The following is an 18,132-nucleotide window of genomic DNA, read 5'->3' as shown; positions in this document are numbered from 1 at the left end:
TCAGTATCCTTGGTGATTATGACATCATCCGCTGATAATGTACAGGAACTGGATCCGAGGTCGGCTGGACTCCGCGCCGCCGTAGATCGAGTCGCATCTGCTGCTGCATCAAGTGGATGCTGATTGCTGAATCACAGACCACGACACAAACGTCACAAAGGTTGATGACCCCACGCTTTGACCAGAGGAAATCTGCAATGTGGTCTGGCGGGAGGAAATCCGTTTTCTTGTCTGTGGTTGATTTCTTGCAAAAGACGCACTTCAGGAGGAGCTCAGGCGTGTCATTGTTACTCTAGTGATTGGATGCATGAGTATTTCCCGGTGATTTCTTGGAATAGTGGAGTTGCAGCTATGAGCAGAAATTGTTATGGAACGATTTGGCATTCAAATCTTCGTTCGCTAGTTGTTCGTGGGTTTTGACCATCGCCCAACCGCATCAGAGGGCTCGAGTTGTTTTCTGATTTTCTGATCACTGAACACGGACAAGGCGGTGGAATCCGAAAGCAGAGACTGGTCTTCGCCGTTTCTTGGCCCCCTTTCGCCGGGCACCGGTGCTGTCGGCTCAGGTTCATTGTGCCTGGCCGACTGAAGACTGAAAAGAGCCATGGGTCGTCGCGCACACAGCGAAGGTGCGTCGCCCTACCATCACGGTGGAGATAACGGAGCAAATGAGGGACCGACAGGTAACCCTGTTGCTTTGTATGTTTCTCTACACTCTCTTTGGTTATGCACCTGCTATTGTGACCAGCTCTCAGTCCGTGCGAAGTGCTTGCTTCTCTCCGCAAAGATTTCCTACGAAATGCAAATCGCGTATTGAATTTGAGATACATCGTAAAAATGCGAATACCTGATTTGAACATTTCGGATGACCTGAGAGAGCTTGGGAGATGCGAGTACATGTACATGTATGACATTATGATAATGGTGATGGTGATCTGTAAATACGGACATAGACCGCAATGAAGTGCGATGCCATCGTACACTTCTTTCTCCCACACCCAATTTTCGTTTTCAGTTGTCAAATAAGTTGTAAATTTATTTGACTTTATTGTGTGCTCGTTCACTGTACACCACACTATAGGAGTGTACGTGTATGGGTGTGTCTGTACATCCTTGTGTACATGGTAATACATGTAGGTATGTGTGCATGCTACATGTACATGGTAATACATGTAGGTATGTGTGCATGCTACATGTACATGGTGTGTTTGTGTACATGGTGTGTGTGTGTGTGTGTGTGTGTGTGTGTGTGTGTGTGTGTGTGTGTGTGTGTGTGTGTGTGTGTGTGCGTGTGTGTGCGCACTTGCACGTTTGTGTGTGTATGTGCATGTGTGTGTATGTGTGTGCACGTGCATGCACGTTTATGTGTGTGTCTGTGTGCATGTGTGTGCACGTGTGTGCATGTGTGTTTGTGTGTGTGTGTGTGTGTGTGTGTGTGTGTGTGTGTGTGTGTGTGTGTGTTAGACTCAGTAAGACGTGAGGTACACTGTCTGTAATACATACATTTGGTACTAACAGTTAGTGGAGAGCTGATATTGATTCGAAAACAGTGCATGAATGAGCCAACGTTTCACCTGCCCATATTGCATATCTTCATCCATCAGTGAACTGGTTTTCTACTTCAAACTTCAAACTAGCTAGTACATGTACTTCTAATTTGAGTATTCTCGAATGGGCCCTATCAACAGTAAATAAGCTCCCAAGAGTGTGCAACTCTTGGTACCCTTTTTATGGGGTCCGCTGACGGCGAAAACTCACATCGGCCGGTGTAGTGTTCCCGGTGTACGTCCCCCAGCCCGTTTTAGCGACCAGTGGAGTTGAAAATAATAGCACTCCTGACAGAAACCCACTCCGCTTTATGCGAATCATCAGAATGATCATGGCAGATGTTCGGACTGCGTGCACGCTAGCCTTCGTTGTATGCAGTGCAATCGTACTTGGACTACGTGATGTGAGTTTTCCGCCGTCGGAGACACTGTATGCAAAGTTACACACTCTTGAGAGCTTGTTTACCCTTGGTACTGTCAAAAGTTGTTGTTGAATCTGGAGTTTAGTTGTTGCACAACAGCCTGCTCTCTATCCTGTTCGGTTTTGAGATTATCCGTATGCAATTTTTCGCAAATCCATTACATGTACCGTAAAATCCCGCCAGAGCGCCCCGTCTCTCCCATCCGCCCCTCCCTGACTTCTTGTCTTGGAAGTGATTGGTTGTATCCTCGTATGACTGTGATGCCGTACTGTACTGCAGACGGGTGCTCAACCCCGTTGGAAATGTACGCAGCAGTGCCCACCCTCTTGACCAGGGATCGCACAAACCCTGAGTTTTGATGGGTCTGTACGACTCCTGGCTTTTGACCTTTGGTCGGTGTACGAGATGCACGAACAGTTTTCGTAGGGTGAGTACTTTTTCATGTAGTACTGAATGCGGTAAGTAGGACTCGCCGATCCACCCCTCCCCACCTGGACCTACTCGAAGGGTGGCGGAGGTAGGGGCGCTCTGGCGGGATTTCACGGTACATGTATTTGAAGCTGAAGTGAATTATAGTCGATGGGAATCAAGCACATGGGGACAGTGTCTTGCCCGTATTGACTGTTTAACGGAGTCATGTGACTGTGTGGTGTTGAATGGTGTTGAATGGTGTTGCACAAGCACAGGTTTTGTTGCCATGGCACCGCAGCCAGCTGCAACTGGTGATCCGTCCGAGGTCAGAGTGTGCGAGTACTGTCATCAGAAAGGCTTGAGCGGCGACTTCTACTCGGGCACAAAGCGCTTTTGCTCGGTGGGCTGCTGTCACCGCTACTCAGCATCGCATCAGGTTGGTAGTATAACTGCAGGCGCCTACGCAGGGGGGGGGGGGGTTCCCGTTGCCCAGAAACCCCCCAAATGTTCCAAACGAGCAACGTTTTTTGGGCTTTTTTGGTAGGGCGCACGATCGATCTGGCAAGAATGCGAAACTTCAACAGATCGTAACTCAGTCAAATCTCGTTCTAATCCAACGATCCAAATATCCAGGTCGAATAGAAAACTCTCAGCTGTCGGTTGAAACAATTTGTGACGCGCTGCGAGCTATGTCTCTTGAGATAAATCATTTGTAAGTTGAGCCACGATCTCGGCAATTTCAAAATCGCGCAGAGCGACTTGAGTATCGAGAATTTGAGACTTTTCGTCACCCTGACTTACTCAAATTTCCAGGTGCTTCACTGCACTTGTGATATTTTCAAGAGTACACAGCAAAAAATCAAAAGTCTGCGATCAAGAAAAACGAAATCGCTGGAGCAGGACGCGTTTGGGCCTTTCGCATCGTCGCTGCACTCCACCGCTATCGCTGGATATGTACATGACTGTACTGTGTCCTGGCTATCATGGTCGACCTAATTCTCTCCCAGGTACCTTTCCACTTCCAGGAAGCCCAAGATAATGAAGATTGAGAGAGTAGAACCGAAGTTATGATCAAAAGAACACGAAAAAATTTATAATTTTCAAAATTTCCTAGGGCTCTTTACAAAGGGTTAAAACTCATTCTTTGGGATTCAGTTGGAAACTCCCCTGGAGGTGACCCTGCGTACGCGCCTGAAATATGCAGTGTACATGTATGATGTTCGATGTCGGACAGTCCATGGCAGAGTGCCTACAGTCCATGGCAGAGTGCCTACAGTCCATGGCAGAGTGCCTACAGTCCATGGCAAAGTGCCTAGTGTCGTATAGTATAGTGTACACTATTCCATCTAGTGGTTTGATTGTTGCGTTAGTAAAAATGCAGCTGGGTACATAGCAGTAGAGCCATGTAGTAGTGCGTATTGCACCGTCATTGCTGTACCCAACACTGTGCTACACTGGGTTATACTGCGCGCGCGCGCGTGTGTGTCTGTGTCTGTGTTTGTGTGTGTGTCTGTGTGTGTGTCTGTGTGTGTGCGCGCGCGCGCGCGTGTGTGTGTTGGCATGCATGGCAGGCAGTGTGACACAACGGTACGTCGATGGCAACACCATGTCATGGTGTTACCATCGACGTACCGTGTATGTACGTGGCGTTCTGTAACACAGCCGCTGTGCCAGTGTGTGTGTGTGGGGGGGGGGGGGGCATGGATGTGCAGATTCGTGGGTGCGTTTGCCATAAGTCGAGTCATTGCAGCTGCTTGTGCAGAGATATCCTTTCTCAGCTGGCAATGTTGGCTGCTGCACACAGCTTGTGCTTATCACGTGCTGGTTGCAGTATACGTGTGGTATGTATTGGTATTGGTCAGGGGTCATGGCTCTGAACATCTTTATTCTCTTGTGCAGCGCAAGCGTGTGCCCAAACCGGCGCGCTCCTCCACTGAACGCTCACGCCGTAAATCACAACCGGCATCTCAAGAAGGTTAGCTATATCTTTGTGGCAGCATGATTTACTGCAAAGCATACTCGTATGACGGCTTTTGATGAGCCAATGAACAGCTACTGTAACTACTTTGAACGACTGTGCACTGGGTTCACCATCCGCTGCTTTCCTGCCGCTTGCACACTATTCCTTGGCAGTGCATCAGACCTAAGCACCACATGTTGCAGGCGCGTGCGCCGGTGCCCTTCAAGGGGGGGGGGTTCCGGGGGCCTCCCCTGGGAAAAATTTTCAAAAATGAAGCAAAATCCTGCATTTTGAGCGAAAAAGGGGGGGGGGGGTTCCGGGCACCCAGGCACCCATACGGGGCACGCGCCTGTGTTGCACTTTGCTAGCAACCTACTGCCAGTGTTAGCTCAGTGGCATCTGTTTGGGGAGCAATGAGCAGCATGTGCATGAAACTCTTGAGTGGGAACACAGGCCGTGAAACCTGTCTAAGCCGCCCGCTCACGGGCCCTCAATACCTGGCCCCTAAAACCTGGCCCCCGTGCACAGCTGGTCCAGGGTCATTGAAGTGATACCCTTCGGTCCTAGATTTGTGGTCCTCTAGGCTAGGTGGTCGCATTATCCGAGTGGTCGCCTTGACAGGTTTTCTGTACCTGCTTATTTCCGCCTTATACCAGTACAATCGAATGTCACTTATCCGACCACTTCGGGGAATCAGGCATGTTGGATAACTGATATCATTTTTTATGTGCATATATGGCTGGATTTCACTGATTTGTGTACACAATACCCAAATATATTCATGCATATTCATGAATTGCTCCATGTACACATACATGTTAGCATACTTGACCACATCTACTTCAAGTAAATGCATATTACACCGTATAATATACAAAGAAAAAAAATTAAGAATTTTACTGTTGAGTCATAAAATTACCACTCCCGGGCTTGTCGGATAACCGACGTGCTCGGATAACTGGCGACCGGATAAGTGACATTCGACTGTACTGTATACTGTATATTGTACAGCGTACAGTATACAGTATACAGTATAGCGTACAGTATAGCGTACAGTACAGCGTACAGTACAGCGTACAGTATAGCGTACAGTATACAGTATACAGTATACAGTATACAGTATACACACAGCTTTGTGAAAATAGCATACGCCACACTGTGTGCATTGATTGTTCAGACACGTCGTCAAGGTTCCTTTGTCAATCTTTCTTTTTATTTTCACACTGGCTTGCTGTGTGCTATCACTGCTGACCACCGTCCTCATGATCACTGCTGATTGCCCCCGTCCTCATGATCACTGCTGATTGCCCCCGTCCTCATGATCACTGCTGATTGCCCCCGTCCTCATGATCACTGCTGATTGCCATCCCCCGTGATCACTGTTGATCGTCATTCCCATGATCATTGCTCATCCTGATCTGCATGTGATCACTGTTGCTTACTGTTTGGTTACTGTTGGCATGATCCTTGTGTTGCTCTCAGTACAAGCTACAACGATCAACAATGGCTTGCTGTACCCGGAGCAGGTGCAGTTCGACTGGCAGGACTACTTGGTGGACTGCGGTGCCATTGCAGCACCAACGTACTGCTTTGCGCCGGTGAGTCACTGCTGCAAGCGCAATTGTTTTGATTTTTGAAGTTGCATTTCTGGTAACGATGTCATTATACGGAGATAGGGAACTTTCAACAATGTTTGATCTCTTGATATTTAGTCTGTTGTGGGGTATGGACATTCTCTAGTCCTGAAGGTACCTAGATGAAGGGACATTTTGTTTGGTGGCGGCAATCCCTTGACGGGAGTATGCCATCATGTGGATGGGTTCACCTCTGACCCTGCATGCAACTATGGCCTGCAGCAAAACATGTTCTCATTCTACTGCTCTGCGTGCTGTTGCTTTGCAGAGGGTGTTCCCCGCTGATACGCCCAGCCGGTTTCTAGCTGGCATGAAGCTGGAGGTCTCTGGACTGGTGGATGGCTCTCCCCAAGACTGTCACATCGTCACGGTTGACAAGCTGTTCGGCCTGCATCTGATCATGCTGATCGATGGCTGCGCCGTAGATCACGATGCTCTGGTGCGCATTGTCGACTCGCCGGACATGCACCCGCTTGGCTGGGCGAAAAGCGTCGGAGCTCGCGTTGTACCGCATAAAGGTCAGGCTTGACACTAGTTCACTAGTCACTAGATTACTTACCAGTCCACTAGTCATTTTGCTTTTGGTTTTTTAGAAAAAAACGAAGCTGTGTGTAAGTTTCCCGATGTGTGTGACAGTCTTTATGCCTTGGGCTGTGTGTTTCGATGAGTGTTTTCATTCAGGAGTGTGCTACCTGGCCGTGCACACCGTGTGCATTGGTGGCCACGTCTCCCTGCTTGACCTGTTCTTGGTGTCTGCTTGTACGTGTGTGTGTGTAACACTGTATGGCCCCTGTGGTTGCAGATGCGCTTGAGGAAGTGAAGGGTGACTGGGACAAGTACCTAGCACAGCTGCTGGAAACTGCCCAGTCCGTGCCCAGCAGTGCTTTCGTCATGCCCAGCCTGCATCCAACTGCTTGTTTCGAACTTGGTGACAAGCTGGAGTTGGAGGTTCCAGCCGTCAAGGTCAGCTGCAGTGCGGTTTGAGGGGAGGAGAGAGAGAGAGAGAGAGAGAGAGAGAGAGAGAGAGAGAGAGAGAGAGAGAGAGAGAGAGAGAGAGAGAGAGAGAGAGAGAGAGACACACACACACACACACACACACACACACACTGAGAGAGACACTGAGAGAGAGAGAGAGAGACAGACAGACAGACAGACAGACAGAGACAGAACGAGACTGAGAGAGACAGAGAGAGGTACGACGGTGTTCAGCTAAGGTTATTCATTTGAATAGCTCGAGGAGCTGAAACTCAAGCTGGTGTGTATTGTGTGATCAGTTCTCCCCTGTCCTATAGTGTATTCTAATTGTCTCTCTGGGATTCTCAACACTGCTCATCACCAGTTACCAGTATTTCATTCAGCTTGTATGTACACCGTGTGTACGATTTCTTCTACTTCTTCCTTCTCTCTGCACTTCAGACTGGATCCAAGGAATCAAGCTCACCTGCGAATGCTGTACAGACCAAAACTACAGCGGAGGCCAGCAACGAAGCACTCAAGACGGAGCCAGCAGATACCAATGCACAGAACGCCAACCCTGCGACCACGAATGAAATCAAGACGGAGGCTGGAACCGGCGATTCTGCACAGACGGATGCTACAGCTGCAAGCAGTGAGGATAAACCACCGGCGCCTGCTGCTGCCACTACTGCTTCTGACAGCACTGATGCAGATACCACAAAGAGCGATGAAACAGCTGCTGCTCCGGCTAAAACTGAAGAAAATCCTACCAGTGAAGAAGCTACGGCCAAGGTGGAAAGTGATGATACGAAAGCAGCAGCAGCCGATGAGAGTGTCAAAGCCGAGACAGAGAGTGCCAAAGCCGAGACAGAAAGTGCAGAAGACGCCAAACCGGATGATGCTGCAGGTAGTAGCAGTCGTGCTGTTGAGAGTCCCAGCGCTTCTACATCTACTGCCTCCAGTACTGGGGAAGGTGCTAGTGTAAGTAGACCTAAAACTGAGTCCATGGTACCGGCTGACAACGTCAATGAAGGTATATCCAAGGAATCAGTGGAGGCCGTCAACAAAGAAGAGGAGATGGACCAAACGCCAGCCTCTACGTTCCATGTCGCCACCATAGCCAAGGTCAACGCTGACGCTGGAACGATAGAGGTGGGCTTAGATGGTTATGATGACAAGGACCACGTCACCTTGGAAATGATATCGCCGATGCTGCATCCGGTCCGCTATTGCGAGTGGAAACAGCTGAAGCTGACACCACCTCAAGGTAGGACTGCCCTTAACCATTCCAATCCTGTGCGTGGTGCTGTACTAGACATCAGTGACCATGTGTGCACACGTGTGTGTGTGTGTGTCACTGTGTGTGTGTGTGTGTGTGTGTGTGTGTGTGTGTGTTTGTGTGTGTGTGTGTGTGTGTGTGTGTGTGTGTGTGTGTCACTGTGTGTAGGCACTGATTAACTCATGTGCCTGCGTGCACAACTGGTATAGTCCAATAGGGTTATGTTCAGTAGGGTTATGTTCAGTAGGGTTATGTTCAGTAGGGCATTCGTTCTTAGTTCTTACAGTACAGTCATGTACATGAAGTTGTGGAAGTTACACCAACCTTAAACTAGCTCGTGGCTAGGAACCGAGATTTTATCTTCTGCTCACGGTAATATGAAACGAAATTGGCCAATGTTCTTTGGGAAGACAATTGTTTCTTATCTGATGAACATGATGGCGATGTTTGCCGAAGGATATTATTGTGTGGAGTGCTCATACAATCATGTGTGGAGCTGCAATGAGGTACTAGAGCAATGCCAATGGTCCGTAGGTCAGGCTGGGACTCTGAGAGAGAGGAGGGTTCTGGTATGACAATGGTGCTCAAGTATTATGAGCTCCATTGAATAGGGGTGATGTGATGATGCTACATCTTTGTTGCCTCCTATTGCAGTGGTTTGAACAGTACGTGTATGGTGTTTGGCTGGTCATTATTTGGTCTGTTATCAACTCCAGGTGTTGATGAGATTTACTTTGACTGGAGTAGCTATCTTTCTTTCACTGAGTCCAAGGCTGCAGCTTTTGAGCTGTTCACAAAGACCGTGAGTACTCAAGGCTGAGAGAGTACTCAAGGGTGAAATGTGTACATGTGCTAAAGCTATGATAAGAAATGTTGAAATGTTGGTTTTGGTTCTGGATATTATGTTTGCTTTCCTTTTTGGCTGTCTCTCCATATTTGGCTCACCTGAATAGGGTCAAGTATGGCTTAATAGACTATTTACATACCGGTAGATACAAGTAACCTGCTCCAAGAGTGCTGCAGATCTTGTACCAGCATTGCTCCTGCTACAGCATGGCTCGGCACCATGTCTTTTTGTCGATTTGCCCCGTGAACAATTTTTGTTGTTGCTGGTTAACACTGCTGTACAGAACAACATGTTCCTGCCTGGCATGAAAATCGAAGCAATGGACGTCTACAATGCACCGCTGGTGTGCGTTGCAACCATCAGCGATGTGCGCAACAGCCAGGTGCTGATCCACTTCGACGGCTGGTCGACCGAGTTTGATTACTGGGCCGACTACAGCAGTCTGAACATCTTCCCGATCGGCTGGTGTATGCAACATGAGTACCTGTTGCAGACACCGCCGGATGATGACTGTAAGTTGCTGCGTTGCCTCTGTGTTGCCGTGGAATCAAGGTGCATTGAGTTGAATCTATTAGCATCCCATGCTTTCGAATTTCTCATATTTATACCCTCTTGATAACGTTGCTAAAGGACGCATTATTAAACCACTGGAATGTTGAGTACTAGTACTAGTATGTGGCAACTATTGTGGATGACCCCTTTCTGCTCTTTGATGACAACTTCGTGCATTTGGCATTTGTTCTGTGTGTGTGTGTGTGTGTGTGTGTGTGTGTGTGTGTGTGTGTGTGTGTGTGTGTGCGTGTGTGCGTGTGTGCGCGTGTGTGCGTGTGTGTTCATAGTGGCAGAACTTATGGATGGCAGTACGGAGAGGTAAGATGATCTGGCTTACATTGAACTGAACAATGGACACATAGAAGTTTCACAGTACATGTAGAATCATACAGTGGAGGAGCCTGAGGACTACGCATACCCAGGGGACTAGCCCCACCTGTGCTCATTCAAGGGTCTTCAATCTAGAGATTTTCCAGGTTCTACTCTCTATGCATTCAGCTTGATTTTATACCTACTCTACATGTACGTTGACTTCTCTGTATGGCACTGCATGTACTTGTTGAGCTGGATGTACGATCAAACATCTTTAGGACGAACACTGATAAGGCGAACTTTCCATTATTATGAACTACTGTAAGACATGTTATTATAACGAGTCGCAAATTTAACGATTGTCAAAAATTCATAGGTTAACGAGAAGATATGTTAACGATCTTGCAGTATTCTGCCATATCCACACACAGCATATATGAAGCAGTACGGCCTCAACGAATCTTATTATAACGAAGAAATGTCATCCGTTAAAACGTTAGATTTGCTTCCTCGTTATATATACATGTCTTACAGTAAGGCCAGTCCTTTGGTTGATCAAGCATCAAATCAATTCGAAATTATTCGTTTACGACAAACTCCTGTACGGCGAACTATTTTCAAGCGTGATTTGAACAAATCAGCTCGTAGTATGAACTTTCGGTCCACGTGCGTGCGCTGGCTGTAGTTTTTTCTTTCTTTCGATAGTCGAGACCTCTTGTATGAGCAAAACGAATTGACAGCATGTTACAAGGCGGAGGACATGCTGTCATGAATTTATTGCACATATTCATTGTACTGACCTGTTGCTGGCTTATGCTATGCATATATGCTTTACATGTGCCACAGCATGCACCTTCACATGAATATAATCCATATGCAAATCATTTTTTTATCAGATCTGGATAAGAAGAACTCCGGATAAGACAAACAAACTTGTTCAGTCCCTTGAAGTTCGTCCTAAAGTCAGTAAAGAGGTTTGACTGTACTGGGACAATATGTATGCACGTGTTATAAGAACACCGTAGCTCTTCTGTCGATATTGTGTGATTCTGTGGCTCATATGCCTGTGTGTCTGTGCTTTGCAATGCTCTGGTGTTGACTGTGTTTAGCAAAGAGCCAGTGACTGGCGCTGGAAACAACACTCGCAGCACTAAGAGCAGTAGCGGCCTCAGCAGCCACACGTCTGCACCAAACGGTATCACTAACCTCGCCACCAATAGCCATACCAGCAACGGCGACAATCCTGCTGAACACAGCCAGCTGTACATGGTGTCTCCGCCAAAAAGCAGTAAGTGTTAGATTGTTACTCTCGTGACTGTCTTAGGCTGCCGCCGCCGCCATCTTTAGCTTGGCTTGTGTCCACAGCATCAGTACTACATGCACATGCTATTGCCATTCAGGGGTATGCATGGTGTATGCATGGTGTATGCTATGTACTGGTGCTCACTATGTAACTGTTACACAAAGTGATTCTCTGCTCAGAGATGATCAAGACGGTTCGCTTCGAAATTGTCATCATTTTACATTTCCTTTTCCTGCTCCACTTCAGGAAAGCGCAAGTCTGACCAAAAGAGTACGTCATCGTATGCCAAGATGTCACGTGACAGCAGCGGCAGTGAGCTGGTCAGCCCAAAGTCTGGACGCGCCGCCTCACACTCGTACTTCTCCAGCGATAAATATGACGGTGAGTTTCTCCGCGGTCTTACCACTTTGAACCTTGAAGGGTGGTGGCATTCCTACGGATGCGGAAAACTCGGCCTCTAGCCGAGGCGCGAACCGTGAGATTTTTGTTTTACCACTTTGAACTCCCGAAAGTACAGTAAAACCTGCCGAAAGTACAGCAAAACCTGCCGAAAGTACACTAAAACCTGCCGAAATGACCACTCGGGACTCGGGACTACCTGTCCCAGAAGACCACTGCAACCAGGACCCTTTGACTGGTGCTAGTTCCAGTCAAAATGGCCCTGGGTAAGGAGACCAACTGTACACAGTGACCACATTTTGAAGGTCCCTTGAGCGGTCGGTCGCCTTGGACAGGTTTCACTGTTCAGTCTAATGGGTCCCGGGCTACATGTATGTGGTGTGTGGTGTTGTTGGGTGGACGCACGCTCATGAACACAATGCTTGTGTCTGCTGCTGCTGCTGTTGCTGTTGCCGTGTTGCAATGCAGGAGCTCCGCGGGCAGTGTTCAATATTGCCTGCTCTCATGGCCCGCACCTGGACAACGCCAGAATGGACCACCTGCCACGCGAGGTGTGCGGCTCGACCGTATCCGCAGTTCTGCAGTGCGTTCTGCAACACCTAATCAACTGTGGAAAGAACTCCATGGCCATCTTCCAGGAGGTAATGTTGCTGTTTGCTGCCAATTGACACCCTTTGTAAAGAATATGTTGTGCTCTACTTACTCACTGTACGCCAACATAACATGGAAGCCGTCGTTGTAAAACCGTTGTGCTGGCTGATTCATCGCTCTTGTCAACGGCAAGGTTTTCAGGCATGGTGTGTACCTCGTTCACCAGAGAGTACGTCTGATCATGCTTGTTTGCCAGAAGTCTACATCAACTAGCATAGTGCGTGCTGCGCACTGCGCTAAAAGTGGCGCTGAGAAGTTGTGGATGTTGCTATACAGCAAATTGTACTGCATCTCTCCTGTCTGTACATGTACTGTGTGTGTGTGTGTGTGCGTGCGTGCGTGCGTGTGTGTGTGTGTGTGTGTGTGTGTGTGTGTGTGTGTGTGTGTATGTGTGTGTTGCAGGTGAAGAGTGGTCATAGCAACGCCACAGTGCACTGCACTACCAAGAATGGCGAGCGCTTCATCAAGCACATACAGCACGTCGATCACCACGTGCAGCTCTGGAACGTCATCAGCGGCCTCTTGCAGAAGCTGCAGTGCTGCGAGAACTTCATCCGACCGCGTGGCTCGTCTGGCCGCTGCCCGTTGTGCATTGGCAATATTACGGATGCACCCATGGCAGGTACAGATGCTTGTAGCTTTAATGCTGCTTTATACTACTAGTATTGTGTGTGTGTTGGGGGGGGGGGGGGGGGGGCTGTTGTACGTGAAGTTGTTTGGCCGAGAGGTGCATATGAAAAAGGTCTTACCACTCGGTCACCACCCATTCGTTCTTTAGTTGACTGTAAAGAATGATGATGATGTTGAACTTAATGTTTTTATACATGCACACCCGGATCTCCCCATGCTGCGAACCGGACTGCTGCGTGCCTTGTGGAATCATCAGCGTGGCATGTAGGAATGAGGCTGAACCTAGTAGTAGCAGTGAGAGAAAACACTCCCGGCAGCACTGAAACCATGCCCAAGTACACCTCTGCCGGAGTCCTCAAGCTGAGAAGCCAGTGGGCTATACGCCCAAACTTCCCCTGTCTTGAGCTCCTTTTTTGCAGTTTAATTTTCTACTCGATTAACGATAATGTATTCGTTAATGACTGCGATCTCTCCTGCTGTGTCTCCGTTTGTAGATGATCCCATTCTTCCTCCTCCCAGCCACACCCAGGTGAGCATTCACTGCAGGGTTATGTCAGACATTGATTCATTGCAGGGTTATGTCAGACATTGATCCTTACCCCCATGGCATCACTGGTCCCCTATTGTCAAACTCAGTATTCAGAGGAGCTGGAATTCCTTGGCTCAATTGTGTATGCGTTGACGGTGAAGCACACCCTCATCCCACACCACTGCTCAAGTTACCTCTGTTTCGGTTGCCATTTGGAACCGCGTGTGGGTGGGTGGGTATCGCTATCTGTGTGTGTGTGGGGGGGGGGGTATCGCTATCTGTGGGTATGTGTGTGGGGGTATCGTTATAGCACTTACATTCGTTCTTGTTGACAGTGTGCGTATCCTCCATTTGGTAAGGCTAGCTCTTCTGCAGCCTTCTGTGTTAGCTGTGTTTCACCCCCTGTCTGTTTCTCTCTTTTCTCTCTGTCTGTTGTCATGTAGTTCATGGGAGCAGCGGCAGCGGCAAGCTATTCGTCTTCACCGGTGCTTGGTAAGCTTACATATTGGATGTTCGGGATCTATGCATTCGGTTGCGTGGGTGTGTGTGGGTGCGTGTGGGTGCGTGTGGGTGGTGTGGGGTGCAGTATCCGTACGTGTGCTTTGTCAGGTGCTTTACCATGTCACTGGTGTTACCCTGGTCACTGCACGTTGTGTTTGCCATGTGCTGTATCCATGCATGTGCTGTATCCATGCATGTGCTGTATCCATGCATGTGCTGTAGCCATGCATGTGCTGTAGCCATGCATGTACTGTAGCCATGCATGTGCTGTATCCATGCATGTGCTGTATCCATGCATGTGCTGTATCCATGCATGTGCTGTATCCATGCATGTGCTGTATCCATGCATGTGCTGTATCCATGCATGTGCTGTATCCATGCATGTGCTGTATCCATGCATGTGCTGTATCCATGCTAGTCATAGCCCAAATTTGCTAGCAATTCTTTGAGCAAAATATCGGATGCGCTAGTTGCCGGCAAGTTTTGAGCAAAATATCGAGTTTTGGTGGGCTTTTGAGAAAATCCAAGGCTTCTCAGGTACTTTCTCAACACAATCAGTCACCAAAGTTGAAAACAAGCACGAAAGTTGGACAAAACAGACTCATGGCCACAATTTTTGTAGAAAGTTGAGCAGCAGCAGGAGCTCAATCAAAAATGCCTCGTCATCAGCGACAATTATTGTTGATTTTTCCTTGAAACTCATTTTATCTCGAGCAAAACCAAAGCAAAATATCGACGGAGAAAGGAAATGCCAAGCAGAATATCGAAACGTTTGTGGCAAAATTATGCGGCAAAATATCGATGTGGGCAGGTCAAATTTGGGCCATGACTAATCCATGCATGTGCTGTACCATGCATGTGCTGTATCCATGCATGTGCTGTATCCATGCATGTGCTGTATCCATGCATGTGCTGTATCCATGCATGTGCTGTATCCATGCATGTGCTGTATCCATGCATGTGCTGTATCCATGCATGTGCTGTATCCATGCATGTGCTGTATCCATGCATGTGCTGTATCCATGCATGTGCTGTATCCATGCATGTGCTGTATCCATGAATGTGCTGTATCCATGCATGTGCTGTATCCATGCATGTGCTGTAGCCATGCATGTGCTGTATCCATGAATGTGCTGTATCCATGCATGTGCTGTATCCATGCATGTGCTGTAGCCATGCATGTGCTGTAGCCATGCATGTGCTGTAGCCATGCATGTGCTGTAGCCATGCATGTGCTGTAGCCATGCATGTGCTGTAGCCATGCATGTGCTGTATCCATCCATGTGCTGTATCCATACATGTGCTGTATCCATGCATGCACGTGCACTAGTTGAGCCCAGTATCGGCCGCATAGGAGCAATTTCATGACCGAAACGTAGGAAATCCACTTCTCTGGAATACTGGTGTGTAAATGTACACTGTTCTGTACATCAAATTTTCGAATTTGTGAACAATAATTTAATTTTTTAATTCTGTATTGTGTTTGATTCTTTGCAATGCATTCGCGTGTATTCCCTGTACTCAGGCGAGTCAAGTGCCATGCCATCGCATGCGCCCAGTCCTAGTACAATGGCAGCGCCACTTGCCAAGCAGCCGTCTGCATTCCACAGTGTCATGACTCCAGCCCAGGCACAGGCGTTGGTATCGGCTGCTGTGGCGCCAGCACCACTACCACCGCCAGCGGCACTGGCAGCGCCGTCATCGTCATCAGCACCCTCCTCCTCTTCGGCGACAACAGTTGCGGCTGCGGTCACCGCTGCCTCTCCCAGCGCCTCGCCGTCAGCGCTAGCAGCGGCCGCATCGCTCTATGCATCCAGTGGTACGGGCGGTCCCGATAGGAATCCCATGACGTGGTCGGTGGCCGAAGTGCAGGACTATTTGAACTCCACTGATTGTGCTGATCAAGCACGTGAACTGTTTGATCAGGTGAGTGTTTTCTCACTTTTCTGAGCTGTTTGAACGGGCGAGTGTTTTCTGAGCTGTTTGAGCGGGCGAGTGTTTTCTGAGCTGTTTGAACGGGCGAGTGATTTTTGTTGTGCATCGATGCATGGCAGTCATGACTAATGCACCATCTGTAGGGCTGGTATCAAACTTCTTCATTAACCCTTATCCGACCGTCAAAGTGGACAAATTCCCAGTCCTAGCGAAACACCACGACTCATTTTGTTGATAACTTTAGTTTCCCTTGGGTGATATTGGCAAACTTGGGCTTTTTAGAAAGCTTGAGCTATGAGGAATTCTCTAGAAGCAGTTTCTAGCCTTTATTTGTAAGAGGAACAAAATCCATCTCCAATTCCATTTTTTGAAGAGAAGTGCGGCTCATCGACATGTGGACCATTTGTAGTCTTAATTTTGTACTTTCATGCTGACACATTTTGAATATACCATCAGGGAAGCATCCAGGCAAAGTTTTAGGAGGGCAATATAATCATTGCCAATGTTGCACCATTTGCAAACTTGTTTCGTACGCGATATGAAAACAGACCTCACTCAGAGACCTATAACTTCTCTTTGAAAGATGCTAAGACGCTCCGGTCTTTTGCAAATGAATGGTGGGTCTTTCCAGCTTCTTTTGAGACCAAAATGGTGCAGATTCGATGAAAAATAAGTGAGTTACAGCTTGTTAAAGTCATCGACGGATAGTCATCGACGGATAGTCGTCGATTTTTGACTGGCCGGTCGGATAAGGGTTAAAGAAAAGAATCAGTGTAATACTGTGATCTGTTTTGTCATTGAATTGATGCGATGTTGATGTTCCCTATGAGCACACAAGTACTATGGGATAGCACTGGAAGTTGCACCCTCTTGGTGATGGGGTTTAGAACCATTTCTTCCAGAAAGAGTGAAAGACACATGTTGTTTCTACAATACAGTGCTCTTTGTTCCCTTTTTTCTGCTGTGTGTGTGTGTGTGTGTGTGTGTGTGTGTGTGCGTGTGTGTGTGTGTGTGTGTGCGTGTGTGTGTGTGTGTGTGTGTGTGTGTGTGTGTGTGTGTGTGTGTTCGCTCTGCTACCACTGCTAGGATATTGATGGCAAGGCCCTGATGCTTCTGACACCGGACACGCTAGTCAAGCTGATGAGCGTGCGGCTGGGTCCTGCCCTCAAGATCTGTAACTGCATAACAGCACTCAAAGCTAAGTGGAATCTATAAGCGGCTGCCGGCATCTGCAAATGTTACTGGTTTCAAATTAGTGTTGCGGTCGTGCATAAGCTTGATTTGAATACTATCGCATTACATGACCTTACAGATTCACTGGATTTATGCTTTATATCTCGCAGCTTCAAAGTAATTTAGTCAGTAACTTTGCTGTACCGCTGTTTGTTGCCGGTTGTGGCATGCTGTTGTCATTGTGGCGATTTGTTAGTACGTGTATGGCGCCTGAAAGCAACTGTTAGCTGCGTCCTTCGATTATTTCTGCATGTACATGTATAATGGCTTGGCATGTGCACTGCTCCCATGCCGTGCTACATGCAGGATGTGCTACATGCAGGATGTGCTACATGCAGGATGTGCTACATGCAGGATGTGCTACTTGGGGGCCTTGACCTGTGCATAGTATACCTAGCACACGCCGATTCCTTCTGCAGATCTTTCGCTTACTCAGAACATCTCCGCCAGCTCTCTCTCTCTCTCTCTCTCTCTCTCTCTCTCTCTCTCTCTCTCTCTCACACACACACACACGCACGCACGCGCGTGCACACACACACACACACACACACACACACGTGTATGCGTCAATGTCTACTCGCTCATCTAGTGATCTTTTGTTTGTTTTTGAAGATTGGTTTTTAGTTTTCGCTTGACTCTAGTTGACTCTTGATTCTTGACTATAGTAAATTCTTGACTCTAGTTGATTGTTGGTACATGTTTACATGATTAGTTTGGATTTTAAAACCGCTGATCCATGTGCTTAGTAGCGTTGTGTTTATCAGTTATGTTACTTATGTAGATAGTAATGCAATGTAGACAGTAACAGTTAATACAATAAGTATGTGTATGATAGCTCCTTTCTATTAGCCTGCCATAGTTGTGCTCCTGTGCGTTATGAGTAGCCTTGATTAATTATTTGTTGATCTAGTTCATCTTCTCCTGATCCTTACCTTCTGTCATTTCTGTCCGCCTTTTCTGCTTCTCGCAACAATGACCCCTCTTTGTGTGTCAAACAATAAAGGTCTGTTTCGCAACCGCGTTTCCATGT

The 18,132-nt window shown here is 47.8% G+C and overlaps 1 protein-coding gene across 2 annotated transcripts; it reads left to right on the top strand.

Annotated features, from left to right (window-relative positions):
- The first annotated feature begins 200 nt into the window (after nucleotides 1–200).
- On the top strand, nucleotides 201–18,123 carry LOC135805584 (sex comb on midleg-like protein 2). Of its 2 annotated transcripts, none has more exons than XM_065319645.1 (18): nucleotides 201–629; nucleotides 2,656–2,816; nucleotides 4,280–4,355; nucleotides 5,823–5,938; nucleotides 6,243–6,492; nucleotides 6,777–6,937; nucleotides 7,391–8,198; nucleotides 8,927–9,012; nucleotides 9,341–9,569; nucleotides 9,897–9,927; nucleotides 11,031–11,209; nucleotides 11,471–11,605; nucleotides 12,092–12,264; nucleotides 12,677–12,896; nucleotides 13,399–13,433; nucleotides 13,877–13,925; nucleotides 15,460–15,860; nucleotides 16,956–18,123. In XM_065319645.1, exons 1-18 carry the CDS (start codon nucleotides 605–607, stop codon nucleotides 17,082–17,084), a joined length of 3,264 nt encoding a protein of 1,087 aa, XP_065175717.1. In that variant the 5' UTR covers nucleotides 201–604; the 3' UTR covers nucleotides 17,085–18,123. The 2 variants fall into 2 exon arrangements, with proteins under 2 accessions (XP_065175717.1, XP_065175716.1); XM_065319644.1 differs by having other exon boundaries at nucleotides 201–683.
- The last annotated feature ends 9 nt before the right edge of the window (nucleotides 18,124–18,132 follow it).

This window comes from Sycon ciliatum, chromosome 1 (genome assembly GCF_964019385.1).
Source record: "Sycon ciliatum chromosome 1, ocSycCili1.1, whole genome shotgun sequence".
In the NCBI taxonomy this organism is placed as follows: Eukaryota; Metazoa; Porifera; class Calcarea; order Leucosolenida; family Sycettidae; genus Sycon; species Sycon ciliatum.
This window is presented reverse-complemented; position numbering and strand designations above follow the sequence as displayed.

Coding starts and splice junctions, on each gene's coding strand:
- LOC135805584 (XM_065319644.1), top strand. CDS start 605: ATGGGTCGTCGCGCACACAGCGAAGGTGCGTCGCCCTACCATCACGGT. Junction 8,199..8,926: donor GAAGCTGACACCACCTCAAG/GTAGGACTGCCC, acceptor TATCAACTCCAG/GTGTTGATGAGATTTACTTT. Junction 11,210..11,470: donor GGTGTCTCCGCCAAAAAGCA/GTAAGTGTTAGA, acceptor GCTCCACTTCAG/GAAAGCGCAAGTCTGACCAA.